The following is a 27,671-nucleotide window of genomic DNA, read 5'->3' as shown; positions in this document are numbered from 1 at the left end:
CGGCGTCAACACGATTTGACGTTTTCTTCTTGGCGTCGCCAAGACGTGGTTACATCACGCAACCCTGAGGGGGCGGATCCAGCGGATCCATCGGATCTTAGAGAAACGGGCAGAGCGCGCCTCGCGTGCGTGCGTACGTACGTACGTGCGAACGTGCGTGCGTGCGTGCGTGCGTGCGTGCGTGCGCGCCTTACGTTCTCCTTTCACGTCTTCGTCTTGATTATACGAAGAGACAGGAGAAAAGGGATTTGTTGATAAAATGGAGTTACGTCTGCATTCGCCAGCAGGAGCGGAACCGATTGTGTATCAGTGGCCTCTTACCTCGGGATCGGGGTCGGTGAGTTGATTATTTAAGAAAAAAAAAGCTACGTAATATTACAGTGACATGCATCTGACAGATTGAGTTGTATCAATTTTTATGAAGAGCATGTTTGTTTATTTTATCCATTTATTTATTCTTATAATATTAATCTTTTCCTTCTATATTGTATTGCTTTACTACTATGTATTATTATATGTTATTTGTATACATTATAGGATCGTCATGATGGAGCTTTGGACGTTATTGAAACTATGCGATGGGTTTGTGAAGATTTGCCAGATTTGAAATTACCCTTAGAGAATAATATCCTTTGTAATTATGATCCAAGAGATTACGAAAGTATGAAAAGCTTGTGTGACAGATTCAACAGAGCAATTGATAGTTTAGTACAATTGGTACGTGTATTTTTATTATACGGCATTGTATAGGAAATATATTAAATGTAATCTATACATAGACAAATGTTACCATTACATACAACTGTTGCGATACAAATGTTATGATTATATATTATATAATTGGGAATATCTACAGGAAAAAGGTACCAGCTTACCATCCCAGAGATTAAATAAAAGACCTAGTAGAGGTTTACTTCGTCACATACTCCAACAAACTTATAATCAAGCTGTGGTCGAACCAGATAAGTTAAATCAATATGAACCTTTTTCACCGGAAGTTTATGGTGAAACGAGTTATGAGCTTGTATGTCAGATGATTGATCAAATCGATGTGACGGAGGACGACGTCTTTGTTGATTTAGGATCTGGAGTAGGTCAAGTAGTTCTCCAGATGGCAGCTGCAACTTTATGCAAAATTTGTATCGGTGTAGAAAGGGCTGATGTACCATCAACATATGCACAGGTATAGTTAATTAAGTTAACAATTATAACTTAATCGTTGATTGTAATTATATAAATAAATATGTCCATTTATATAATTATATTATATAATATTTATACAGTTTTAATATTGTACTGTATTATAATAAATGAATTATTATCATTATAGAGCATGGAGATAAACTTTCGCAAATGGTTAAATTGGTATGGAAAACGATGCGGGGAATATCGTTTGGTGAAGGGAGACTTTTTAGCGGATGAACATCGTGAAAGTATTACTGGAGCTACGATAGTTTTTGTTAATAATTTTGCGTTTGGCCCGACAGTTGATCATCAATTAAAAGAACGCTTCGCTGATTTACGAGACGGCGCTCGTATAGTATCCTCGAAATCGTTCTGTCCATTGAACTTTCGAATAACGGATAGGAATCTGAGTGGTAATATATACTTGTCTACATTAATATAAATACAATACTTCACAATTTTTATCATACAATTTTTAATTGCCCAACAGATATAGGCACAATAATGCATGTCTCAGAGATGTCGCCATTAAAGGGTTCTGTCTCTTGGACTGGTAAGCCGGTGTCGTATTATTTGCACGTAATTGATCGAACTAAATTAGAACGTTATTTCCACCGCTTGAAAAACAATAAACAAGGTGGCTTAGATGAAAACTCTGATTCTGTGATAAGCAACACTGCCAGCAATAGTAGTAAGGTTTCTAATAGGAATGAAAGGAGTGACAGAGCCAAGAGAGACCTTTCAAGACAATTGGACAGTCCAAATCATTCAGAGCAGCAAGGAACAAATAGTGACTCTGATTTAGACGAGAATTCTATCAAAAGTCGTCGACAGCCGAACAAGATACGGAGAAAATTCAATAGAAAAACTACGAACGGTATTACGAGAGCTCCTGCTAGAGGTAGACAAAGAGGAAGAGGCGTTAAAAGAGCCAAGCCTAAGAAGACGATCAATATATCTGGATTAGATCTATTACATAGTCAAACTTTGCTCAGTACATCACCTCAAGCTCTTGGCAAAAAACCTCCACCTGCTCCTGGTTGTGTAGATCAACAATTGTCTTCATTGTCGCTTTCTTTACAGTCGCATTCCACCTCAGTACACGAGGAACTCAGTATACCATCCGCTCCGTCCGCGACTCCTTATGCTCTGCAAATACTTTTGGACTTATATAGGTAATTGCTTTATATTTTTTTTTTCCCTATCCTTTTTTCTACTCATTTTATGATTGAAATATATTATGATATATCGCATATATTTGTTACAGGGACCAATTCATGCTCATGTTAGAATCAATGAGAACACCCACCTACAAAGTATCTGTTAATACGGATATCGCGAAAGAGAGAGAAAGAAACTCTAAGCTTCAGTCGAGAGCAGCGCAATTGGAGAAGCAAATTAAAGTACTCATAGATGATAGTGTGGCTCTCTTGAAGGCGAGAATGACTGAATTAGGTATCAATGCTACGTCACCTGGGGATTTGTTAGCAAAAGCCAAGGAAATAGTACTAAGACATAAACAGTTACAAGCTAAGGCGAGCAAATTGCAAGCACAAGTGGCGTCCATGGAAACTGAACAAAACAGACTAGTGGCGCTTAGACATCAAGAGTTGCAGGAAAAATATAATGGTCATGGAAGCATGAACGGCATAACAAATGCACCTCAATCGCTTACTCAAGATTATATATTAAAAGAAATTTCCGCCACTCTTTCCCAGCGTAAACGATTACATTCTCAAGTGTGTATCTTATTTATTTATTTATTTAAAGTCATTTATTAATCGATTTTTAATTTATACAATTATATTATTTTTCATCTGTCTAATCTTTTTTTTTTTTTTTTTTTTCCCCGTTAGATGCATTGTTGAAATAGATGTATTTTTTTCCAAAACAGGTCTCAAAATTAGAGCACGAGTTAAATGTTTTGGAGAGAACAAGTAACGAGAAGCAAGTCGCTGCACTTGCTCAACAACAGAGGGATATGATAGGAAATAAACACTCGCAAAATTTACATCATCAACAGCAGGGTAGTAAAAATGGAACAACACGAAAAAGTAGGGAAGGCCGTTCGAGATCACAGGAATGGCCCGATGTGCCAGACATAGGAAAGATACAGGAGAATAACCCAGAAATATTAGCGCAAAAGATATTGGAAACTGGAAGGCAGATAGAAGCAGGCCGTATCCCACATAGGCAGAGTACAAATGGCAACAATAATTCCCGAACTAGACTGCCACAAGCATCTCTCAGTTTTTCTAATGTATCATCCGCTAATTCGTCCACGCAATCACCACAGACTGTCAATAATGATGTGTCAAATAGAACTCAAGAACCACCTAAAATCGTCAATTTTGAGGACAGATTGAAAAGCATCATCACAAGTGTATTGAACGAGGACCAACAGAAGAGGACTAAGCAACAACAGATGCAGTTGCAATTGCAAAGTCAATCTGAGTCTGACAAAAAGCGCATTCCATTGCCGCAAAGTGTTTCTACTCCGGATTATACTCAGGTAAGTATATTGATCGATTTATTTTTTCTTCTTGTCTTTAGCGCGCTTTGCACTCGTTCTGCATTCCCAGTGATACTTTAACAAGAGATCGCGGTATTGTAGGTTTCACCTGCGAAGCTAGCGCTTCGCCGTCATCTCTCGCAGGAACGCATTTCATCATCTCATTCGACATCGTCCGACAGATCGACGGTTGATTCTAGACAATCATCGAGTCATGACAATCGACTTGTAACTGGAGGAAGTGGATTACTTGTCTCTACCGTCGGTGAACTTATGAACGGAGAGATAGAAAGGACTCTGGAGATATCCAATCAGTCTATAATAAATGCCACCGTTGACATGAGCACAATAATAAGACCGGAAACCGTATACTCTCCCATTAGTAGACCAGCGAGTGCTGAAGGAGACGCCGGTTTGTCAACTTTGGCACATGTAGCTAGTTATGTGCCCACTTCTTCAGGAGCTTCCACTTCCACAGCTAGTTCAAGATCGTCCGTACTCTTTACTCCAGTAACACAGCCGCAAAGGTATTTAGATCTCGATACAATTATTTTTGCAATCCATTGATATATGCTATTATGACTGAAAATGTATCGCTTGCATGCAGGTATACACCGGTCCAGTTACCGCGAGCGGACATTAAGCCTTATCACGAATCCTACTTCTCGGATAATCCCGCTCAATCACTCACACAATCCCATTCAGCGCCTCTACATTCGTCGTCTCAAGCTACATCAAATGGGGAATTATTACCTGTAGAAGGGCTCGCAGCATCATTACATGCCCGAATATTGAACAACCATAATAATAGCGGTAAAACCGAGTCGACCCTCTCCAGCAATAGAAGGTAATAATAATATATCGAAACGATCTTAATATCAAGAGATTGGTCAAGCATAATTCGTTCAGCAACATTTGTTCCATTCATAGGTTTCAGCCATATCCACGATACGCAACGAACAGTAATAGTAATAGCAACAACGCAAGTACGACAAGTGCAAATGCAGTAACAGCAATTTGCCAGTCGCAAACGTCAATGTCTATAAAAACGGAAGCGGTTATATCATCGGTAAGCACAAGCGGAGCGCCTTTGAGTCCTCTCGTGGAACCGCATTCTAATACATCGACGCCGCTAGTCGATGAACCTCAGATGACGACGCAAAGGCAACGAAACGTCGTTGGAGATGACGGTAAACGGAATAATCTAACGCTTTTTGGACGCTTCTGAAAACGTCCCGTTAGATTAGTATGAAATGTATATGCTTGTGGAATGAAACTGTGCTCCAATTGAGTATGCTTCGGTACAATAGCTATGGAAGATTTTTCGTAATACGTGAAGCGAGCTATAAAATTATATAATATAATATTTAGTAAACAGGCCGCATTATATAAATTCAAGATGTTAAATAACGCAATTATCTTGAGTAACACTGTACTAATTGTCAATTTAATCCGACTCGCGAGAATACATCTCTCTTTACGCAATTTTCTTTCTTGCAAGAATATGTACAGCTGTCTCTGTTTCATTATCTTATTGTTAATATTCTTATCAGCTATACATAAAGAATGTAAAATATTATGATACTGCTGAAAATATTATAAAATCTTCGCGCTATATAAATACCACTAAACGCTACCTTGCTTAGATTTTCTAGACACTATTATATTAATTTTTTTTCTCTATGCATCTCTCCACGTATTTACATGCACTAATGGTTTAGCTTATCTTATGGAGCTGGTCTTTTGACTTTTATTTATATTTATTTTTGTTGTTGTTTGCTATATTTGTTAGATGCACTGTAGCTGTTTATTGGTTAGTTCTCTCTGTCACATACTCGATCTCAAAATCCCTGAGGCTTGTTTTATTAGAGATTGAGACACACACACAGATCACAGAGAAGGGAGAAATGAAAAAATACACGGCTGCCTGTGGGTTGGTTCGTCGGTACGTTGTCACCGGTGAGTTGTCCCACGGGGGTCAAAATTCATTTTGTTTTATTCGATTCTCTAATTCGTAAATTATATATAACAGTTTATTTTTATTTATCTTTTCTCCTTGCCTTATGCGTGAATGCAAGAGCAGCATTTATATTCTCACTTATTTTGAAAAAGGCACTATTAGTTTAGAAATCAGTTTCCATGAAAATAAGCCACAGACTCGCGCAAGGATAAAAATTTGATTTCATGGATAAATTATATGTACATAGATATAGCATGTTACAGTTTGAATAAATATATTCTAATTGGTGGGCTTTATTTTACTTTTAGTGCATGTTGCATGTGAAAATTTTTAAATATTTTTATTTATTTTGCTCTAGTATCACGTTCAACTTTCAATGCAACTTTTTCAATTTAATCAATTGATACAACATATATTTATTGTATTAATATTAATATATCTTCATTTTTTGCATATATTTTTCAGCATATGTTACATTCTATGTAGTTATAACTGTTTGTAAATGATGTAGCAATCATAGCTAAAGAAATTGATTTTATTTTTTAAATTTACAAACTATCATTTCTATCACATATATTCTATGTTCAAAAAAATCAAATTGAAATTTAACTGACTTTAAATTGTATTCTTTTGTTTTAGTTGTTTAAATAAAAAATGTATCTGATTTAATGTTTTAAAAGATGCTTTAATATTTTTTCTTCTAAATCTTTACATACACAATCTTTATATTGTATATATTGCTTACTAATAAGTAATATATATATATATATATATATATATATATACATATATACATATATATATATATATATATATATATATATAATAATATATATATAAGAAGTATATATATATATATATATATATATATATATATATATATATATATAAACTTTATATTAACTTATGTAGAAACTTTTCATGTAACTTTTATCTTGTAGACGACTTATAGTTTTTAATATATATTAAAAAACTATATTATTATTGATAAAAATATATTTAAAAAAATCATAATTTACATTATATTGTCATACTATTGTACCAGAGTTATTGGCTTATTTTTATGAAAATTTGATAACATATAGCTTGTGTAACACTTTATTTATATGACATTATGATGACTGATTGAGATTTACTTTGCAGATGGAGAAGCTGATTGGCAGGATCGTATTAGCTCAGGATTTGATCGCTTGGTCGCCTTTGCTTCCACAGAATTAGATAAACGTAGACGATCGACAGAAGGAGTGAATACAAGTCCCGATAGTGGCCTGGGTTCAGATAGCGCGGTGGCGGGACCACCGCCTGTAATACCTTCACCTGACGAAGCGTTAGGACCACCAAGAACCCCATCCCCGACTAGTCCTCGTCCTGCAAATCTATCCAGCAGTAATCCTCCGAGCGGCGCATCCTCTTCGGTACCTTTGAAGTACCAACGACAACCAGATCCTGAGCGACATCACTTTAAAAAGAAGTTTTTTCATCGCGATTGGAATAATTCTGCGAGTACTAGCAAATTTCGTCCTAAAGGTAAAGATTGGGATTGGAATCATTCCGGGCAATGGCCTTCGAATGACGAACAATCTTAACTCAATTTATATGTAAAAAATAATTTTCTATGTGATCGACGAAAAAGAGTTTCCATTGCTTTTCCGAATGCAGGCAAAACGAGAGAAATGGTTTTATTTATTTATTTTTTTTTTCCTCCTCTTTAAAAATATTACATATTCAGATTTATTTTTATTTCATTATTAATAGCTCTCTTGTACAGTAATATTGTCTTGTCTTGTAATAACGAACGGCATATTTAATTGCGAAGTACAATACAAAGGAACGTACATATGTTTGTATCATTTGATCGATAAAAGATTAATAGAATAAGAGACAAGGTTACATCTATGTGAGCGTTTAAACGAAATCAATCCTGACAAACACGCTTGTGGTTCACTTAGTATAAAATATATTTGTATTACAATGAATATAGTTACGAGACTAATTAATAAGATGATAGGATTCATCAATGCAAGTTATGCGGATTGAAATTGTAAGGCTATTAGGAATTACCCATATATATTGGAAGGAATTTACAGACTTTAAAAGAAGGTTATGAAAATATTACTCGCTAATGTAGCATTTTAACTTATTATTATAATTATCATTATTATCAGGTTTTTTGTAAGGCTTTGCGAATAATTATCTCACCGATTTAATCTTTTTTAACACAATTACACAATACTATCGAGTTCATATGCCGTGTCTATAGGTACAAAATGTCTTGTAATCTACGCCTGTATACACACACACACACACATATATACACATAGTAATATCATAGGTAGACATGTTAGGTACTTTAGAGAAATATAGAAACGATCACACATAATATGTATGTATGTATGTATGTATGTATGTATGTATGTATGTATGTATGTATGTATGTATGTATGTATGTATGTATGTATGTATGTATGTATGTATGTATGTATGTATGTACGTACGTATGTATTATAATGTATGTATTTACCTGTGTGTGTGTGTGTGTGTGTGTGTATCTGGTTGTCTGTGTTGTATGCATGATCGTATGTATCACAGGCGTTTTACGGTAGACTGATAGAAAGAGCAATTGGCATTGGCAAGAAAAAAAAGAAAAAAGGACAAGCCAGCAAAAAAACCTTTGTGTGTTCGTAGCAAATATCTGCTGCAAATTTTACATGCGGCTATATCTTCCACCATTTCTGGAAGATGTATACCTAAGTGTTCACTGTGGTTCATAGAAAATTGTGGCAACGAACCGCAAAAAAAATAGTCACTTAAAATACAATTGTGTTTTAAAGTGGGAAGTTGAAAGTGTGAATTTGTTTTTTGGTACACATCGCATAGATTATTGTACAACCATGCGGAATAGCCAAAGAATGGTAGAGTTGGCGAGTCGATTTACAAAAGTTTTAATCGGTGCACCCGTATTGGGCAGTGTGTCCAATATCTTTTTTCGGTGCTCCAAAATGGAAAGTCGAGTGAACGTCATATAAACATCAAGTAGTAATACTTCAAGACGCTTTAAAAATGCGATGCGACATTATATGTATAAAGATCTTTTCTTTTTTGCGTTGCCGAATTATCCTGATCATATATTATATATATATGGAAGGGTTATCACACATGTTAGACTGTGAGAAATTATAGTTAACGTATTATTTAATATATATATATACATATATATATATATTCCCTCTCTATATATGTCATTATACATTTGTAGTTATAACGAGCATTGCCAAGCATGCTAGATACACTGCCGAAATTTCTATGAATTAATTTTATTATTGATCACAATTATTATTTATTGTTTTTATTGAGATATTTTAATACTATTACTATTTGTAAAACAAGTATAACGTTTTTTCTCTTTCATTTCTACCTTCCCGCATTTAACGGTTTTCTAGCGGTATTTATAAAAGATAACATTATAAATGAAACAATTGCTCTCTTTTTCTCTCCCTGATTATTAATATAATTATCATTAGCTCCTTTACTGAAGCAAATTTACACGAAACGATATCCAATATAATGACAAATTTGGAGATTGATTGTGGAATCTAAGAATTCAAATCGTCAATTAAAGATAAGTGTGTTACCTGTGGCATACTACACATATCAGCGGTAAATCAATTTTTTACTGAAAATTAAATTAAAAATTACATCACGCAAGTAATATAGATAAATCATAAATTATATAATTACAATTCGAAATCAAAATATATATATACGTACATAAAAATACGTACAAATAGAGTTAGCAAGAGATGTTAATGACATCACGGATGTTTTTGAATACAGGTGCCAGCATTGCATTTTATATATGAATTTCTGAAATGATAAAAAAGTATGCGGGTTTTATAACGCGTATATGTGTATATATGTATTCAAAAATATATAAAGACGTTAATATTATAATCTTTCAACTACTCTTGAACTTGAAATAGCATGTGGTAGAGCATGCCGTCCTCCGTATTAAAATTGATGTTGATAGTTTTATTGAACAAAGCGTATGCTCATAATACGCCGGACACCGAAGTGATATTGCTACCGATATGGGATTCAAAAGGTGCATTGGAGGTATGTATTCTTATTATGTGATAATAGCATTTTTTATTTTTTAAATACCTGAGAAAAAGATCATATTAATCAAGTATATATGTATATACATTTGATTTTTATTTGATTATGGATTGTTATAATGAACTTTTTTTCCCGAGTAGATATCGAGAAAAAGAAAAGGTTTTTAATATATCGATTATCCGATTTGTGCACAGATTCCATTAACTTTTAAAGTATTTGGGCAATTGATTCAGCTGAGCCTACGTAGAAACGACAAAATTGTATCGTCCGAGTTTCAAGTATGGAAACATAATACTAGAGGCATCACGGAAGAGTTATCGCAATTAAATGCACCAGATCCTTGCTATTATCTTCACGAAGATCATATCGGCTCCGCAGCCATAAGTTTCTGCCAAGGACATGGATTGGTCTGTGGTATTCCTAAAAAGAAATAAAAGTTCTATTATTTTACTCATTCTTTCTCTATTTCTTTTTTTGATCGTTTAGCGTATGCGTAATATAAAAAATGAATGTTTCTTTATTAAAAGTAGCACGGCCTCGTCTTTCTGGAGAACGTCATGTTAGAGATTACGCCGTTACGAAGCAGCATCGAGTCTTCGCCCTTACTAATCGACAATGATCGTTATATCAAGGAAGAAACCGATTTTCTTGGTAAACCTCATGTGGTTAAACGATCACCCATCCGAACTCGGAACCTCGAAACTCTGAAGCAAGCGCGAGCTACGAAAGAGCGATTGACGTTAGAACTGGCCGTCTTCTTCGATGAGGCGGCGTATAGTTTATTCTCGCCCTTCTTAGATGGGGACGATAAAAAGATTCGCGATATGTTATTAGCGTACGTGAACGGCATCCAAGCGTTATACCATCATCCGAGCCTTGGTGTCCCAATCGACATCTCGTTGATACGTTTGGACGTTATTCAGAGACAGCCGCTGGATCTACCCCACTTCGACGGCGAGAGAGGCGGTCTGTTGGATTCGTTTTGCAATTATGCGAACGCCCGTAATCCCACGGAGGATACTCATCCGCGTCATTGGGACATGGGTCTTTATGTGACCGGATTGGATCTTTATGCGCTCGAAGATGGAAAGAGGAACGGCGCTACCATGGGATTAGCCACCGTCGGCGGTCTGTGTATCCCGCTCTATTCCTGCGTGCTAGCAGAATTAGGGGTCACGGATCAGTTCGGGAAGCCGTATCCGTCCGCAGGTTTTACGTCGGTTTTTATCGCCGCTCATGAAATCGGCCACAAGTAAGTTATCTTTAAGCGATAAGAGAGCTAAAAGAAAATCTATAAAATAATCAAATATTAATATATATAATTATATATAAAATAAGCTCATATATATGTGTGTGTTTTCCTTATATAAATTTATATATATATAATTATATATACGGGCAAGTTTCTAAAATTTTATTTTCTTTAGAAAATAATGGGAAAATTATTTTAATTATTTTTCAATTAATTATTCGTATTTTTTATATATACAATATACGGACAGAAATTATACAAGAGAAAGAAAATACATAATTATATATAATTATATATAATTCATAATTATACATAATTAAATATAATTATGTTTATATTTGATTATATATATGGAGACGGAGATGAAATATGACCTCTGTTCGTTTAAAAGTTTAGGAATGCATCATGACTCGAGTGGCAACGCGTGTCCGAAGGACGGATACATAATGTCTCCCAGTAGGGGTGTTCGAGGTGAGACAGTATGGTCTGACTGCAGCCGCGAGATAGCCAAGACGCTCTCGCAAACGAAACCTTGTCTCCTAGATTGGCCCGAACCAGGAAACACCTCGGACGCGGCTACGCACGATCATTATTCGCGTTATCGCAACATACCCGGAAGAGAATGGACCGCCAAAAAGCAGTGCGAATTACTCCTACGCGACAAGGACGCGAATGCCGTCACGTTGTATGAGTCTTGTCAATCCCTGCGATGCGAGACACCTCACAGAAGCGGATATTACTTCGCAGGACCAGCGCTGGATGGTTAAACATCTTTTTCATGCTAAATATGCCAGATACGCTATGACGTTAAGCTACTTTATTTATTTATTTCTTTTTTTTTTCAAGGAACTCATTGCGCACCCGGCAGGGAATGTCGCGGTGGAGAATGTGTTCCTGTTCTCGAACAGCCATCTGATAGCGAAAGAGGTAGCTGGGGCGAATGGAAAGAAGATTCCTGCAACAGCGGTTGCTTGCAACGATCTAGAGGCGCTCGAATTAGACGACGATTTTGCAAAGATCGAAATAGAATAGAGACGAGCTGCAAAGGACCGTATTACGATGTGCTCTTGTGCAATGACGAGAAACTTTGCAGAAAGAAGCGCAGAACGATCGGCGAGTTCGCTACGTTGAAATGCGCCCTTTTCAGCGAGAGGCTGTCGGAATTGGATGGTGCAGCGAAGGGATTGCAGGCGGAACACGAGGCTGATAGACCCTGGATGGCCTGCGCGATATTTTGCCAACGAAAGGACATTGCCGCTTATTACGCTCCGCGCGTGGAACTAAACGATCTCGGCCTCGACCCGTATCTACCCGATGGAACGTGGTGCCATGCCGAAGAGGGCCGAGATTATTTCTGCCGTCAACATCACTGTCTGCCGGAGAACTTTCTATTCGGGAAAAAATCGGCGATCAAGGATTATCAATATGAGGAGGAATTAGGACCGCAAAATGCAAGAAATCGGCTCGGATCGACCAACCGACTTGTCAAATATTTAACATCGGGTCCAGATGGTTTACCATTGTTGACTTCCGTATCACGCGATATTACCTCTCCGCCCGGGGAAGATGAGTGGATCGACAAAGATTATATTGAATTACCTGCCTCAACTTTTCCATCGCTTAATAGTAACGGCGAGAGAAAAAACAGGGAAAAACGAATTAATAATTATTAGTTGGCACGCTTCCGGGAAGGGGAATAATCGTAGAATGATTGTGGTTTCTCGTTCCATATGAGAAAATGCTTTAAGAGATAGGATGGGGGCGATGACGTCATTCTTCTCCCTCCCCCCACTTCATCATCTATTTTAAGAATGTCTCGAGTATTATATTTGTATTTATATAGAAACGAGACAGGGAGTCGGGTAACTTAGTAGATAGAGCGATTGTCTGATAATCGATACATCTTGAGTTCAATCCCAACCCGTGCTACCCCACATAAAATGTAATGGCTACATTTAAGTAGAATTAAAAATATCTCTACATAAGAAAAAGGATTCACTATTATACAAAATATGTAAGATAAAGGAATGTTGCTACTGTACCCCGAAAGGATACGGAAATCCATTAAGAATCTTTACCTTTATCTAAGAGCGAGACGCAGAATTGAAGGCAATAAAGAAAAATACATATATAACTCTTATAATTTAATAATTCTCATATTATTTAGCGTACAAATAATTAATAAAGTGTTAAACTTAGGGGCACGTTATATAACTGGACGACCGATTAAACGATCGGGCTTAATTATAATTCGCCTTAATATTTAATATAAACAAAATTTTTCCTCTATTAGACAAAGTGTACATACGAAAAAAAAGAAACGATGTATGTACAAGTCTCACAATACTCATAACATAAACTTTTGTTTCATTATTCTTTTATTCTTCATTTGCGTTTTTTCAATTGATTTGATTATATATTTTGTTATTATATATGTTAAAATGGGTACAGACTTGTTGCGTATCTTCGTTTCGTATCATTGTACGAATTAATATTAATTTTTTATACGATAATTTACGAGTCTGTATGCGTTTTTATTTGCTACAAGTACGCGAACCTTTAAATGAACGATAAAATGAAAGATATCAAGTGTCTGACATTGCACTGTTCTTACGTTGTATACACCTTCGTACATACCACACATACATGCACACATATACAGCCACACATCATACGTATAATAAAAGAAACAAAGATCCAGACGCGACGATCACACAAATATTAGCGATGATAATAATAATATAATAATGATAATAAAGATGTGTCCTTTCTATAATAATTCTATTATTATATTATTTAATATACAATTTAATATATATTCGTCTCTTTAGTCGATCAATTGGGCTATCGTTACGCGCGTAGAGGCCGCTATGTATAGAGACGCCAATTCGTCGAATTACAATTCAAACTCGTCGAACATTGAAGCAGCGTCAAAGAAAGTAAAATATATTTATTTTTTAATTCGGTCTCTACAAATAAATCGCGGAGACACTTAATCGCTCTCGATCATTCTGTGATATTTGTTGTCATCTTCGCTGGATGCCCCGTCTCTGTGTACTAGAACGCACACAAAATGTATCATACTCTCGTCGACCGGGACGATTAGAGATGTCCAATTGCGTTGACATTCCTTACACCATACATATATATATTTTTTTTATTCATCATTATATTTGAGCTCAATTGGGTAGCGTGTCGTACAATATATCCTTAGCACTTTGCGACAAATTTTCTGGGAATTTAATATCAAACGAAACAAGCAAATCACCCTTTCGCGATGGCTCTTTCGGGAACGGTAGACCGTGTCCTTGGAACCTTTTGACTGTATTCGGCTTAATAATTTCTCTCGTAAGATTTAAAGGTATTTTCTCGCCGGTTAACGTAGGAACTTCGATGATGGTACCGCATAAAGCTTGTTTTAAGCTCAGTTTACACATATACCTAATGTCACTGCCTTCTCTCCTAAATAATGGATGCGGCTTGTCTCTGATAATAAAAACGATATCTGCCGGTTCCCTTCTTGGTGACTGATCGCCCTCCTTTTGAAAAGTAATCTTGGTACCAGCTTTCCAACCTGGTTTCACATTGATAGTAAGAAGCTTGTCCTCCTTTTTGGTGCTACCGTCCGGCTGTATGGCCCGTCTGCATATTTTCATCTTTTTCGTACAACCGCGTAGAATTTCTTCCAAAGTGATGTACAAATCGTGTTCGATAGCTGGATCTTGCGCGCGATCTTTGCCAGCGGCCTTGCCAGTATTCGGACTCGCAAAGTTAAACGAGTGCGATCTAAAGGCGCCACCTTGTCGTGGTGGACCCATACCGAGACCGAAGGGATCCATATCAATGTCCATGTCGTCTTCGTGAAAGGTGAATCCTCCGCGGTTACCGGCAAATTCGAACAGATTGTGAAAAGGACTGGCTGAGCCGAAGAATTGCGCGAAGGTTGCTCTAGGATCGCCATGGAAAGTGTACGTAGCACCACCTCCGCCTCCGCCGGCAGAGGCGCCTCCCTTGAGACCCTCCTCGCCGAATTTGTCGTAGACCTCCCTCTTCTTCGCATCCGATAGCACTTCGTACGCCTCTGCTATTTCCTTAAATTTTTCCTCGGCACCGGGACTTCTGTTCTTGTCGGGATGATATCGTAAAGCTAACTTTCTGTAAGCTTTCTTTATCTCTTCATCGCTCGCTCCTTTGGCTATGCCAAGTATTTTATAGTAATCCTTCCCCATTTTTCTTCTTATTCGTCTCTATTGTTTCTGAAACAATATCCAAATCAAATTGTATTATGTTTAATGTACAGATCAATTAGAGAATTGCTTATATTTTTCTTCTTAATTCTTGAAAGAGAGTGAATATTAAAAAAATAATAATAATAATTATGGTCATTAATCATTTTAATATTAAAACATGACAATTATTAATATATTAGAAGATTATTTGTATTTTGAAAAATATTCATAAAAGGAAATATTAAATACAAAAGAAAAACCCTACATGAACTGGAAATGTTTGATTAATAATAAAGTTTCAATGACCTTTAATATTCTTATTATTAAATTATAAATTTTTAACGTTGACATTTTTCCTTTCAAATACATACAACTTTCATATAAGTATGTATTATAAGTCTTAAAATACCGTTTGTCATGCTTTAATATTAAAGTGACTAATACGAGCACACGATCATTCGATGTCGACTCTTTCTTTCAAACTACAAAGGAAATACACAATTTATATTCCAGTAAATTATTTTAATCTGCTTTAATACATATATAATTTAGAATTAGAATTCAATTACGCATCCTTTTCGTTATCGTTGATGATTTTTCTACTCGATATGTCAAAGGAATATCGCATTACGATTCGAAGAAAGAAATAGAAACGATATGTTTCACACGCGTCATGGACACACCGATACACATTCGCGTGTATAAGTGGTCCCGTGTGGTTATAATAGGAATGTACTAGAATCGCCGCGAATACGCGGAACGCGACCCGAGTATTTATGGTCGAATTTTCTGCCATTTTTTTTGCGTCGAGTTTCGAAAGGTGGAGAAACCACATCGGGAGCCTCCAATATACACCCACGTACATATCAGCAATATCTATTTCTGGCAATGATGACCGCGAATACACGACGAATGTTTCGCGCGATTCACGAGCTGCAACGCAAAAATAAATACCCCACCCGAACTCTAGAGCTGTGTCGTTGCCGCCGTCATCGTCGTCATCTCGTTATATTTTTCACGAACACACGAAAATTGATACATCGCGAGATGAGATTAAAAAACAAACATTAAAACATACGGATATATTATGCGATTGATTCGACATTTTGCACCGACTGTCTCTCGTTTAAATTCGTAAAACGTTAGCAGGTTACGAATCACGGTAACAAATCTCCTTCTCTCATACGCCTTTCAACGTAATTTATTATACTTACTATAAATTATCTCAAGTATTCTTCAAGCACGTTTCACGTATCGAACACTTGAAGTAGAAAAGTTACATACGCTCGCGACACTTCACAAAGAATATTCGCGAAAGCAATTCTCCAGATGATACTCGATACTCCTGGGTCACGTACTAAACTGTCGCGTAACGTAACCCTGCAGTCCATATATATATAAACTTTCCGTCTAGCAGTCTCCGGAACTTTCGAGAATGAACAACGCCATTTCCGCAGCGCGACGTCGTCGATGACGTCGACCAGGCGATTTGCTTGGCGCGAATTTCAAATCTATGAGCAGCTTCTCTTTTTCTCTGCGACTTTCTTTCACCAATATTTCGAAAGCACAGAGATTATATCGTAAATAAAATTAAATAATATGAAAGTGTTTTACAGATAAAAGAGATTTTGTGGATTAACAAGATTTTATTTTCAATTATCTGCTTAAACGTAAGAACAGAGCGTGTCTGCACTCTCGTGAGTTCGGTGGCATATATTTGTCATAGAAATCTTGAATAAACTCTTCCACTTTAAAACCAAACTTTTGGTACAATATTAGGGCAGGATTGGTAACCGACACGTGTAGCGTGACGTCCTGTCCCATACACGTTTGTATTAGATGATATAACATGAATGTGCCAATGCCTGATTTTCGCCATTCCGGACGCGTTAAGAGGAATGAGATGTAAGCTTCGTTATAGCCTACATACGGTACTAATATCGCGAAACCTACAACTAATTTTTTGTACAATACGACGCACGTGAAATCTGGATATTGCAAACAGTCGCTCACTGAAACAAAATACAATACTTTAGATATATACGACGACATATCACTCGGTAAACAAATGTGTATTTACTTACAATCTATATCGGGCCAAAAAAATTGTCTGCACAGACTATTGATCGCAGGAATGTGTTGTGGTCTAATGTAACAATAATCAATGGGCGCTTTTTGCGGAGGTTGCCATTGTGGATTGTTTTTATTTGTTTTCGCGCACAGCTCTTCCATAATCCTTAACCACAGCGGTTGACAAGAAGTATCTCGCCTTATAAACGGTTTCAAAAGTCTATTTGTATACGGACTGTGTACAGATGTAGGTTCATTGTAACCCTGCAATCTTTGTTCAAAAACACAACCCAGATCATCGTTAAAATATCGATCCAACACTCGCCCGTTATCTTTTGATAGTATCGCAGATGTTCCCAATTTAGATCCAAAACGATCAATGTCCAACAATGGAAGTTGGTATTCCCTTTTTAATTTTCGCACCGCTAATTTTCTATACAATCTTTTAACAGCGGGCGGTGCTTTCGTAAGATCAGTCTTATTGATTCTTTGCAGTAAATATAACTCTTCCTGATAAGTCATGCGCGGTATTTTATTATCTGGAATATACACAATATAAATATAGATTTTATACTACATATACAATTTGATCAAAAAATGATTACCAGTAGCGGCGAATGACTTAGACCAAGGCCATTGACGGCGCTTTGTTTCTTTAAACAAGGAAACTGGAGGCTGCTCTCGTATGGAAACGGGACTATCAATACTTTCATCGTCATATCCTTCTTCCTCTGTTTTAGTTTCATCACCAGTATAATTTGGCGATAAAGAACTTGTATTATATAACCAATCACAATTATCCATCAGTTGTGATAAATGAAAATTATTGTTTTCATATTGACAATCGCGCATTATATCAGAGATAGATGGAACCTCGTTTTCATCGTGTAACATTATATCATCCTCAATATCTACAAAATATAATTTATGTAAAACATCTAGCATTTATGCATTTTGTTTTCTACCATCTACTATATACCGTTTGGCTCATCTTCTTCGAATAGAAAATCAGACAATGTCTCTGTAGGTTGAACATATGCATGAGAATATATTGACGAGCCTTTGTTTTTAAATAATTCCCCACTACAATTGCTATCTTCTCCAACAGAGATGCTGGAATCTGATGGCACGGGACTGTTTAATGATTTAGAAGACAGTTTTGAACCAATATGTTTTTTTTTATCAATTAACATTTTGCTATCTGTGGAAATAAAGATTACACTGTTATTAATGCTCTCTGCAAATTATATATCTACTATATAATTTTAATTATATTACTTTTAGCAATTAAAATTTCAGGTGGATCATTGTCTAATAATTTCCACCATCCAGATTCTCCTAAATCGTTGGTACCAGACTTGAAAAAGATTCCACTATAATGGGATAGCGTACCAGATATAGTGCCGATCCAATTTTTTTTTCTCTTCCTAAATTAATATTAAATTTATATTCCAAAACTTTTCTTAAAATATGTGTAAATAATAAATGCAATAATGCAAAGTACTTACACAGTCTTCTTAAATAAATAATCCCAATTTCTGTCCACAAATGTACTAATATCAGATTTCCAATGAAAGTATCCTCTTTTACTAATACCGCTTGATTTTTCTCGTAGATTGTAAAGTGTCAAAATGATGACATTGAGCCATGGCATTCTATCGCGTACAATCGTTTCCTCACCTAGTGGATTGCAAGAGGCACAATTCAGCTCGAAGAAAACGTCTCCTACGAAAGACATTGGAACGCTGCCTCTCTCTAAACATTCTATATGTATTCTTTTGTCACAACCACCACTACAATGTAACGACGGTTTATCATATGGATCGCATGCTTTTCCACAATTTTTGCAATTTTCCTTGTTTTCGGCTTCATTCAGTTCTTCTTTGATATTTGTTGTACTTTCAACAGCTTTTGACATTTTATTAGAGGAATGAATCAAAGTCTACTTAACCTCTATTTTTTATTGTTTCATTCAGTAATCGGAATTATGATAATTATTAATCAAAGATTCAAACTCTACAAAACACTATTTAGCAGAGACTGGAATCCGCTTAGAAGAGATTTGAATACAATTTTTAGTAAAATAAGATTTGAATTTATGAATGCGTTCCGTTTCACGCATTGAGCGCATAGGTCGCCTGAAAATCTATAGTTCACGTGACATATATTATAGATTTCCAAGCGATCTATGCGCTCTATGCGCGAAACGGAACGCAACCTATATTAGCAGAGAATCCATGTTATGCTAGGCCACTTTCACACGTGCATATTGAATTAGTAAAGTATTCAGTTCGATTTTAAAGTTCTCAAATTGAATTTTTTTTATTTTCAATTATTTTAATTATTATTATTTTATTAATATATACATTCTTTGAAAAATTCTTTCAATCTGAAAATATATATTTTGCAGGTGTATATATATATATATATATTTGTGTATAGCATACACACTATATTTTATGCGTAAATATTCACGGATTCAGATCCACTTAGCAAAGAATTCAAATTACCATATTCATGATAAATTTTTTTAGGAAGAAAAAATGTGAAATGAATTTTTGGAAAATAATATTAGATTGGTTAACATTTTATTAATATAATTTATAAATATTTTAATTCAATTTCTCTTTAGATATAAATCATTTTATAACATTTTACATTCAATTTTCTCATGTGCATTGAAAAAAAATTTTAACACATGATTAATAGGCATGATTCAAATAAAAGAAAAAGTGCCTTAAAAAACAATCAATACTTAAATTATTGCACAATAATCAATAAGTTTCAAACATAAACTTATCATATCTTTCATCAAAATATATGAAATCTTCTTTAATCAGATTCCAATTTGTTAATATGTATCAGCCTGGAAATTTTATCTATCAAATGTGTCACATGAGTTTTATAATTTAATGGTGCAATTGATGCACAAGTGTGTTTCATTCTCATCTCATCCTGAAAGATGTAAAATTGATCCAAAAATAAAAAATAAAATATACATGGCTTAATACAATTGGTCTATATATAATACTGAAGAAAGAATAAAAGAAAGAACTTATAAAAAGACAAATTGTGAAAAAGATGATCTTACCAAGCAGTAAAATACATGAGGTGTTTACCTGAAAAACTTCCGATTTTACCCTTAAAGTGAACATGAACCTCTTGAAATTCGCCTCATTTAATTTCTGCATATAAGCATCGTTGTCATTTTCTTTCAATTTTCCCAATTCTTGTGCCGACATGCCCAATATCTTTTCAGCATCATCATTAAAGGCAATTATCCAGCGATTGCCTGTTAAATCTGCTATGTTCATCTGTGAATTATTCATGAATCTTTTATATATATTCCTGAAATTAATTTTAAACAATGAGGCTGTAATAAAGTTAATACATACATTTGCGAGCAAACGATAAACGAAATTCGGATAATCTTTATTACACTTCTCACATCTAAATATTCCAGTAGATTGATCAATCAACTGAAATCGAATATGTTAGATATAATTATATATAACATATATCTTGGAAATGTTATAAATTACCGCTTTATAAATGTGTACAACTTGTATAGATAACTCACCTTTTTTTTGCAAATATCTATGGGACACGCCTTATAGATAGAATTTTCCACACGAATTAAATTAATAGTTGCCACAACCTTATACGAATCTACAAGATCCAGTCTTTCTCCCAATCGTGCTTTGGTCGCTTCCTGAAAAGTGTACAATGGCATATTGAAATCGCCTCCGCTTGGCTTAGACAATGATTTCACATTTTCCAAATGACCTGCTGAGGTGTACCATTTGCGCAAACTGAAACATGTGTTATACATATAATGTGCAATATATATCATGTAAAACTTATATTACTTTATATTATTATACATTATATTTGTGTAACTATATCTTTCTTTCTCTTTCTCTCTTTGTATACTTAAATATATATATGAGTATTTATTTAAGTATAAATACAGTTTTAAAGATGCATTTAAATGATATAGCTAATGATATATACTTATGTGCTTCTGATATGTTTGGATCTTTTACAAGTGTGGATGAATTTATGAGAGACAAATTTTTTCCGCCATTGAATTCACCAACACGTGCTCCCTTGATAGCTAAGATTGGATTATTATAACCATCAAAGTCTTCAGCTTGTTTCGCCCATAATGTGACACATATCTGATACGTAAAAAAAATTTTATTTTATTCGTCCATAAAAAAATATTTAAATTTGACGAGTCAAAAGATTGCACGAACCATTGCACCACTATCATCCACAATATAGACGTCTCTCTTGACAAGTTCTCTGCCAGTAGTTCGCTGTACAACGTGTTGCACATCGCTAAACGTCGTAACAACGCCCAAAACATCTGTTACAAGCATAACATTATTATATATAACTTATAACTATAATAAAAATTTTAATCACATAAAAGTAATTAAAGGACATATCACAAATTTCAATATGAAGATCATTTGTTATACTAATGTTTGAAATTTGATAGTAATTGTCTTTTATTACCAATCATATCATTTTGCTCCTTATTTTTTACCCAATTTATCGGGCAAAAATTAAATTGCTGCATCGGTATGGTATCACTGTTTTCGTGACATAGCAAGAGATATGTATCATCAGTCATCGCCATCTCATAATCATTTTTCAATGTGCTATACTGTTTATTCGCTGTTTTCAATATACATCGTGAAATATAATATATATTACCAGTCTAAATAAAACGTTTAAAATTCAAATTTTATAGGAGAAAAATATATGTATACTGTTATTGATTTTAATAATACATGTTAATACATTGATACATACTTTTATCAAGTCATAGAATTTATCACATACATTATTGAACGCAGTACATCGAATTTCACTGCTTTCATCGATTAGATCCATGGAAAAAAGTTTACCTTGTCCACGAGAATTACTCCAAGTCTTGATTTCAGATTTATTTGTTACACGAGCCTTGATAACCCACCTATAAATTAATATTTCTTTTTCTAATATCTTCTGTATCTAAAAATATATTTTATACATAATTGATTTCTCTCACCTGTTTTGATAAGGACTTAATATTGCAATTGGTATAGTCGGCATATTGTAAGAGGTATGATGATTTAAAATATCTTTTTTAATTGTATCATCTATTATAAACAAAGTAGATTTTTTATTGAATCGGGATAAAGTGACTCATTAAATATACATCCAAAATGAACTTTGAATATAATTGACACAAAATATTATTAATCTAGTAAATATTACTAATCTATTACTAGTTTGACAAGATGTAGATGTAGATGTATTAGATGTAGTTACACATTCAGGTTCTGATTTGCCATCAGTTTTAATTGGGTTGCCTATTTTGCAGCCAACTTTACTGCCAGGAACTAACACTTCAATATCAAGTACTAGCATTATACGTCTATTAAGTAGAATATACACTCTTGAATTAAATTGCTTGTATACTTTAATACCTATATACCTTTAGAAGAGCTAAATACCTTTCCTTTCCATTATTGTTAACTGAAGTTAAGGCATAATTTAATATTTTACAGACTGAATATTCAGTCAAAGTATTATTTGTTATCAAATTATTTAACTGAGTAATCAATATTGAAAATGAATTTAATCTGTGCCCATCAGATAGAAGTAATCTATATCGATCATCTGTATTAATGGATTTTGGTATTTTTTTGTAACCCTGCAAAAAATTGCTATTAATATATTTAAGATTTCATTTTATAAAATCACAAAATAGAAAAATCTTAACATCTCTAAAATAATAATTATATAAATCAATCATGTTTCAAAAAACAAGCTGATTAAGAATATTTTTACATTTATATCCATGCAAAAACAACAGAAATTTAATTGTATCATGACTCTATTCTATGTATTCCTATATAAAAAATACATTTTTCAAGATAATAGTTTTTCAGAAATTTCTGGACAATTTTAATCCATACATATTTTACAAAAAACCAAAAATAAAAATCTGTCAAACTGTCCTTTTTGTAATCATTATACTTGCCAATATTTGAAGCACCGGTTTCTTGACGTCTATACCATTCATGATTTTCTGAAACGATTAATTTCCTTATCTTTTAAGCAACATAGTAATAACAATACTTTCGATAAACTTACATCTAACGCTCCTTCAGTTAGATTATACATGATTGCAAATTATTTTAGATTATTTTTAACACGGCCAAAAATCTTGATAAGTTCTTCGTTAAACAAAAAAAACAAAACATTCGATTTTTACAACTGGTTACATATGTTTTGTTGTCCACCATCCCTCTCCGAACTCTGAACAGCTTTGATCTTTCCACTGATTTGTGATTTGTTGCGCACACAGTGTTGAACCGGATCTTTCACGCATGACGCATGAGCGATCGGAAAAAAAATGGGAGGAAGGAGAAAGATATGGAGGGTGGGGACAGATATTTTTTTTTCTTTTATAATATGGCACAGATATACGAAGTGATACGAAGCGCGTGCTAAAAAAAATAGCCAACAGTTGTACGTGTGTTCGCTTAGTATTTATAATTTACAAAATCACACAGTTTTAATATAATATACTTAGAAAATTTATATATATTTATATTGCTATTTAAATAACAGAAATAATTCAATGCAATCAATTGATCATTTATTATTATATGATTATATTTAATCAGACACTGCGTCCGCGCGTTTATGTAATAATCTTATTCTCCTAAAAAGACATAATATATCTTTCACACTTACTCAAATGAATTATTCAATTCAGATCATAGGATATCTCCAAGTATATATTCTCTATCGGAATAAATAAAACCTCATATATTGTACTACATACTTTTTTTCATTTCTCTTCAATAACAATCAAGAGAATCAGTATAAATATAAATAATTATGTTTACATCAAATGGCTTTTATTTAAAATATACAGTTTACACTCTACAAGAATACTATATAAAATATATCAGCTAAAAATCGATATTTTTGACAAGAAATTTCAAATGTGTGTGATTCAATTTAATATTATTAGATTAATAACTTATAAATTATTAATCATTACAAATATTTTAGCTTTAAGTCTCTATTTTGGGAAAAGTTAAAACAGGTTTATTAAAAAATATGAAAAAAGCTTTATATGAATTATATTAAATTAAATAATGAGTCGAGCTATGAACGAGTGAGTCAGCTACTAAATTATATAAATTATGTGTAGAAAGTAATTCGGTTTTGGCATTTATTCATGCTAATATTATTTTGCAGATATATCTCTTAATGTTTATATATAATAGCTGGATTTATTTGGTCAAAAAAAATCAGACCATTTATATCTAGTATCAACATTATGCATAAATTTCTCTTATTAATGTCAGATAAAATAGTTCCTATTAAGATATCTGATTTCATTTATCACTAAACTGTAGAATGTTCATTCAAAATCAAAAAGTGTTATGTAAAGATATTTCATTAATAAGTATGTATAAAACTCTTATAGTGACTCAATATCATTTTTCTATTCATTGGAAATTCTTTTGAAAATAATTTATTTTTAAATACAAGTGAGAAATACTTCATTTGTGCATTAAAGAAAAAAAAAAAAAGATTTACGCAACTTTTTGCAGTTTCTCTTGTAAAATAACTGTTATATGATTAAATGCAGGTACCTTTCTCCATGTATGACGCGTGGTGTTTTACAATTTCTTATTTTACTTTACAATTAAAAAAGCCTCTTCTCATAGGAGAATAAGCTGTGTACATTGCCCTCTTGTTGAGCAGAATATGTTCTCCTTTCAAACCTTAATATTCCTCTATACATCATAGATCGCAAGGCAGTAAGTGATGGTGCACCGATATCTTGACATGCATGCTTGATACCACAGGTTAAATAAGGTGAAAATTTAAGTACTGAACCTTTATCGACTATAGAGCCACTGACACCTTGAGCTACCTTTAATTTGTCCATCTCATTATGAAAATACCTATCCATTGCCGAACCTTTGGCGTCCTTTCTATCCATGGCCTCTAAAGAACCCATGCCTCTGTACTTTTTAAGACGAACTCCGTCGCTAAAAAAATATTCGCCAGGAGCTTCAGATGTTCCAGCCAATAGAGAACCCATCATGACTGTACTAGCACCTAAACTGAGACCTTTAATAATGTGTCCGATGGATTGAATACCACCGTCTGCTATGACTGGTATTCCAAATTTTCTAGCGTATTCGGAAACTTTATAAACGGCCGTCGCCTGCGGTCGTCCGACAGCCATTACTTCTTGCGTTATGCAGATAGATCCAGAACCCATTCCAACACGTAACGCATCCGCTCCTGCCTCTATAAGATTCTTAGCTTGCCTTGTAGTCACTACATTGCCAGCAATCACTTGTAGATTTGGATATTGCGACTTGATATACTTAATCATATTAATTTGATATAAAGAATTGCCTTGCGATGAATCCAATACCACTACATCCACGCCAGCTGCTACGAGCAGTTCCAATCGTTGCTTGTCTGTCTCACGAGTTCCTATCGCGGCACCTACAAGCAACTGTTTATTCTCGTCTTTGCTAGCACTTGGATAGCTACGATTCTTCTTCAAGTCAGTTCTCGCCATAAGAGATACAAGTTCACCTCGTTCATTGCAAATGGGAAGTTTCCCCTTTTTCGATTTTTCCAAAATAACATTTGCCTCATGCAATGTTACACCAGCTTTTGCAGTGATTAAATTTTCTAAAGTCGTCATTATCGAACTAAGTGTTTTAAGTTGATAATTGGGCAAACGCTCAAGAAAATCTATATCTCTAGAAGTGACAATGCCTAGCAATTTACCACCAACTTTACCAGTATCTGTGACGGGTACTCCGCTAAACCCATGTTTAGCTTTCACATTTAAAACATCATTAACTGTATGTTGCGGCGCCAACACAACTGGGTCTCTAATAAAACCATGCTTGTATTTCTTTACCTGTAAATGATACAAAATATGTATATGTAAATGTATGTGAAGCAAATAAGAAAGTTCTCATGAAATAAGAACATACATCATATTCTACATATAGTTATGGAAAATAAAATTAATTTAGAAAAAGCTTCGAGTAATTAATAATAAAATTTAAAATGGCAATAGGAGCTGTAGGCGTTAGTAAGTCAGGCGCAAATAAATTAAAGCACAAATAATTGATGAAAACCATGTGATGAAAATTTATTAGTTTGGAATCAATTAAACAATTAAAAACGGAAGCAAACGTTTCGGTCCCTTTTTTGACCTTTCATCAGCGTAAATATTTAGCTATTTGACCACGACCAATTATTGTATACCAGATCGATATTGATTTATTTTGAATTTTTTCCGTTTCGTGCTAATAAAGATCCGAAAAAGAAACCAAAACACTTCCGTTTTTAATTATTTAATTAATTCTAAACTAATAATATTAATAAATAAATTTTCATTGCATGATTTTCATCAATTAATTGCATTTAATTTATTTGCGCTTGACTTACGACGCCGGCTCTTATTGCCATTTTACATTTTATTATTAACTATGGAAAACCTTGGAAATTATAGCTTGAATAAATTAGTTTTTCCGGACTTAAAAACGAAAATTCGTGAAGGAAAAATTTGTTACCTTGTGCACTTCATTGGCTTGATACTCGGCGCTACAATTGTGATGTATTATTCCAATTCCGCCGGAGAGAGCCATAGCGATAGCCATGTCCGATTCCGTAACCGTGTCCATAGGGGAGGACACGAGCGGTGCTTTTAGCGTGATTTTCCTAGTTAACGGTGACATCAGATCGACCTCGTCCGCCGTAAAATCTATGTAGCCCGGTAAAATGATGAAGTCGTTATAAGTTAGACCATCACCCGCGGAGAATAGCTGCTCGGCGGACAAACCATCATCCGGTAGCGGCACGTCCGCCGGTTTTATATCGCCTAATACGTAATCCGCCATAATTTTGACACGATTTTTTAATCGTAGATCCGAAACACAGCGGTCTTTTCGCTCCTTAGTCACTCGTTGATTCTGAGGAGATGAGATTCTCGGAGCACGTGTTCACGTGTGCTTTCGAAACAATCTCGAAGAAGCCGCCAGACGAAATGACCGAATTCCAAGCGCGCACGATGCCTTTGTTCACTAGACAGCTGTTGGCAATGCTGGCATTAATATCGATATCGGCGGTCGGGTTCTTCGCGCATGCGCGAACGCTGTATCAATGCAAATGAAAAGATGCTCCTTTAATTGCTCGTAAAAATTTTTTTAGAAATCTTATCTTTGTCTTTCATAATAACTTTTTCCCTTGCAACGTTAGAATAAAAAAGACTTAAATAGAAATATTAGA

General features: G+C 34.5%; 5 protein-coding genes and 1 long non-coding RNA gene across 8 annotated transcripts; 2 read left to right on the top strand and 4 right to left on the bottom strand.

Moving 5' to 3' along the window:
- The first annotated feature begins 197 nt into the window (after positions 1–197).
- On the top strand, positions 198–9,043 carry LOC126850974 (histone-lysine N-methyltransferase, H3 lysine-79 specific). 2 transcript variants are annotated; one of them, XR_007687615.1, is made up of 12 exons: positions 198–337; positions 538–717; positions 857–1,183; positions 1,331–1,598; positions 1,676–2,360; positions 2,453–2,924; positions 3,080–3,697; positions 3,800–4,224; positions 4,305–4,544; positions 4,628–4,887; positions 5,490–5,656; positions 6,801–6,941. XR_007687615.1 is itself a non-coding variant. In XM_050594467.1 (11 exons), the coding sequence occupies exons 1-11, from the start codon at positions 260–262 to the stop codon at positions 7,241–7,243; spliced, it is 3,996 nt and encodes a 1,331-aa protein (XP_050450424.1). In that variant the 5' UTR covers positions 198–259; the 3' UTR covers positions 7,244–9,043. The 2 variants fall into 2 exon arrangements, 1 of the variants encoding a protein (XP_050450424.1); XM_050594467.1 differs by lacking the exon at positions 5,490–5,656 and having other exon boundaries at positions 6,801–9,043.
- Positions 9,044–9,529: 486 nt separating this feature from the next.
- Positions 9,530–13,239, top strand: LOC126850977 (A disintegrin and metalloproteinase with thrombospondin motifs adt-2-like). Its single transcript, XM_050594469.1, has 5 exons — positions 9,530–9,770; positions 9,968–10,180; positions 10,304–11,025; positions 11,417–11,787; positions 11,872–13,239. Exons 1-5 carry the CDS (start codon positions 9,651–9,653, stop codon positions 12,696–12,698), a joined length of 2,253 nt encoding a protein of 750 aa, XP_050450426.1. The 5' UTR covers positions 9,530–9,650; the 3' UTR covers positions 12,699–13,239.
- On the bottom strand, positions 9,849–10,768 carry LOC126850983 (uncharacterized). The gene is made up of 2 exons (XR_007687617.1): positions 10,637–10,768; positions 9,849–10,193 (listed from the first exon to the last, which is right to left on the bottom strand). It is a non-coding gene; the product is annotated as an uncharacterized LOC126850983 (long non-coding RNA).
- Positions 13,157–16,632, bottom strand: LOC126850980 (dnaJ protein homolog 1). Its single transcript, XM_050594474.1, has 2 exons — positions 16,469–16,632; positions 13,157–15,281 (listed from the first exon to the last, which is right to left on the bottom strand). The coding sequence occupies exon 2, from the start codon at positions 15,252–15,254 to the stop codon at positions 14,205–14,207; it is 1,050 nt and encodes a 349-aa protein (XP_050450431.1). The 5' UTR covers positions 15,255–15,281; positions 16,469–16,632; the 3' UTR covers positions 13,157–14,204.
- LOC126850978 (cysteine-rich protein 2-binding protein) lies at positions 16,469–19,523 on the bottom strand. Its single transcript, XM_050594471.1, has 6 exons — positions 18,833–19,523; positions 18,603–18,751; positions 18,304–18,525; positions 17,930–18,235; positions 17,339–17,863; positions 16,469–17,266 (listed from the first exon to the last, which is right to left on the bottom strand). The coding sequence occupies exons 1-6, from the start codon at positions 19,240–19,242 to the stop codon at positions 16,911–16,913; spliced, it is 1,968 nt and encodes a 655-aa protein (XP_050450428.1). The 5' UTR covers positions 19,243–19,523; the 3' UTR covers positions 16,469–16,910.
- Positions 19,524–19,895: 372 nt separating this feature from the next.
- LOC126851178 (replication protein A 70 kDa DNA-binding subunit-like) lies at positions 19,896–27,454 on the bottom strand. 2 transcript variants are annotated; one of them, XM_050594855.1, is made up of 13 exons: positions 23,478–23,841; positions 23,365–23,412; positions 22,835–23,034; positions 22,607–22,755; positions 22,387–22,477; positions 22,149–22,311; positions 21,849–22,053; positions 21,584–21,696; positions 21,339–21,505; positions 20,905–21,136; positions 20,720–20,803; positions 20,444–20,638; positions 19,896–20,279 (listed from the first exon to the last, which is right to left on the bottom strand). In XM_050594855.1, exons 1-13 carry the CDS (start codon positions 23,505–23,507, stop codon positions 20,157–20,159), a joined length of 1,800 nt encoding a protein of 599 aa, XP_050450812.1. In that variant the 5' UTR covers positions 23,508–23,841; the 3' UTR covers positions 19,896–20,156. The 2 variants fall into 2 exon arrangements, 1 of the variants encoding a protein (XP_050450812.1); XR_007687649.1 differs by lacking the exons at positions 19,896–20,279; positions 20,444–20,638; positions 20,720–20,803; ... (6 more) ...; positions 22,607–22,755; positions 22,835–23,034 and adding an exon at positions 26,957–27,454 and having other exon boundaries at positions 23,368–23,393; positions 23,478–26,295.
- Positions 27,455–27,671: the final 217 nt, after the last annotated feature.

Source organism: Cataglyphis hispanica, chromosome 7 (assembly GCF_021464435.1).
Source record: "Cataglyphis hispanica isolate Lineage 1 chromosome 7, ULB_Chis1_1.0, whole genome shotgun sequence".
Taxonomy (NCBI): Eukaryota; Metazoa; Arthropoda; class Insecta; order Hymenoptera; family Formicidae; genus Cataglyphis; species Cataglyphis hispanica.
Note: the sequence above shows the minus strand (reverse complement) of the source record. Positions and strands in the feature narration are given on the sequence as shown.

Coding starts and splice junctions, on each gene's coding strand:
- LOC126850974 (XM_050594467.1), top strand. CDS start 260: ATGGAGTTACGTCTGCATTCGCCAGCAGGAGCGGAACCGATTGTGTAT. Junction 2,361..2,452: donor ATACTTTTGGACTTATATAG/GTAATTGCTTTA, acceptor TATTTGTTACAG/GGACCAATTCATGCTCATGT. Junction 4,225..4,304: donor CCAGTAACACAGCCGCAAAG/GTATTTAGATCT, acceptor GCTTGCATGCAG/GTATACACCGGTCCAGTTAC.
- LOC126850977 (XM_050594469.1), top strand. CDS start 9,651: ATGCCGTCCTCCGTATTAAAATTGATGTTGATAGTTTTATTGAACAAA. Junction 9,771..9,967: donor ATTCAAAAGGTGCATTGGAG/GTATGTATTCTT, acceptor ATTTGTGCACAG/ATTCCATTAACTTTTAAAGT. Junction 10,181..10,303: donor TCTGCCAAGGACATGGATTG/GTCTGTGGTATT, acceptor TATTAAAAGTAG/CACGGCCTCGTCTTTCTGGA.
- LOC126850980 (XM_050594474.1), bottom strand. CDS start 15,254: ATGGGGAAGGATTACTATAAAATACTTGGCATAGCCAAAGGAGCGAGC.
- LOC126850978 (XM_050594471.1), bottom strand. CDS start 19,242: ATGTCAAAAGCTGTTGAAAGTACAACAAATATCAAAGAAGAACTGAAT. Junction 18,752..18,832: donor TATTTATTTAAGAAGACTGT/GTAAGTACTTTG, acceptor ATATTAATTTAG/GAAGAGAAAAAAAAATTGGA. Junction 18,236..18,303: donor CGAAGAAGATGAGCCAAACG/GTATATAGTAGA, acceptor TATATTTTGTAG/ATATTGAGGATGATATAATG.
- LOC126851178 (XM_050594855.1), bottom strand. CDS start 23,507: ATGTATAATCTAACTGAAGGAGCGTTAGAT. Junction 21,697..21,848: donor GGAGCAAAATGATATGATTG/GTAATAAAAGAC, acceptor TGCTTGTAACAG/ATGTTTTGGGCGTTGTTACG. Junction 20,280..20,443: donor TAAAATCGGAAGTTTTTCAG/GTAAACACCTCA, acceptor TACATCTTTCAG/GATGAGATGAGAATGAAACA.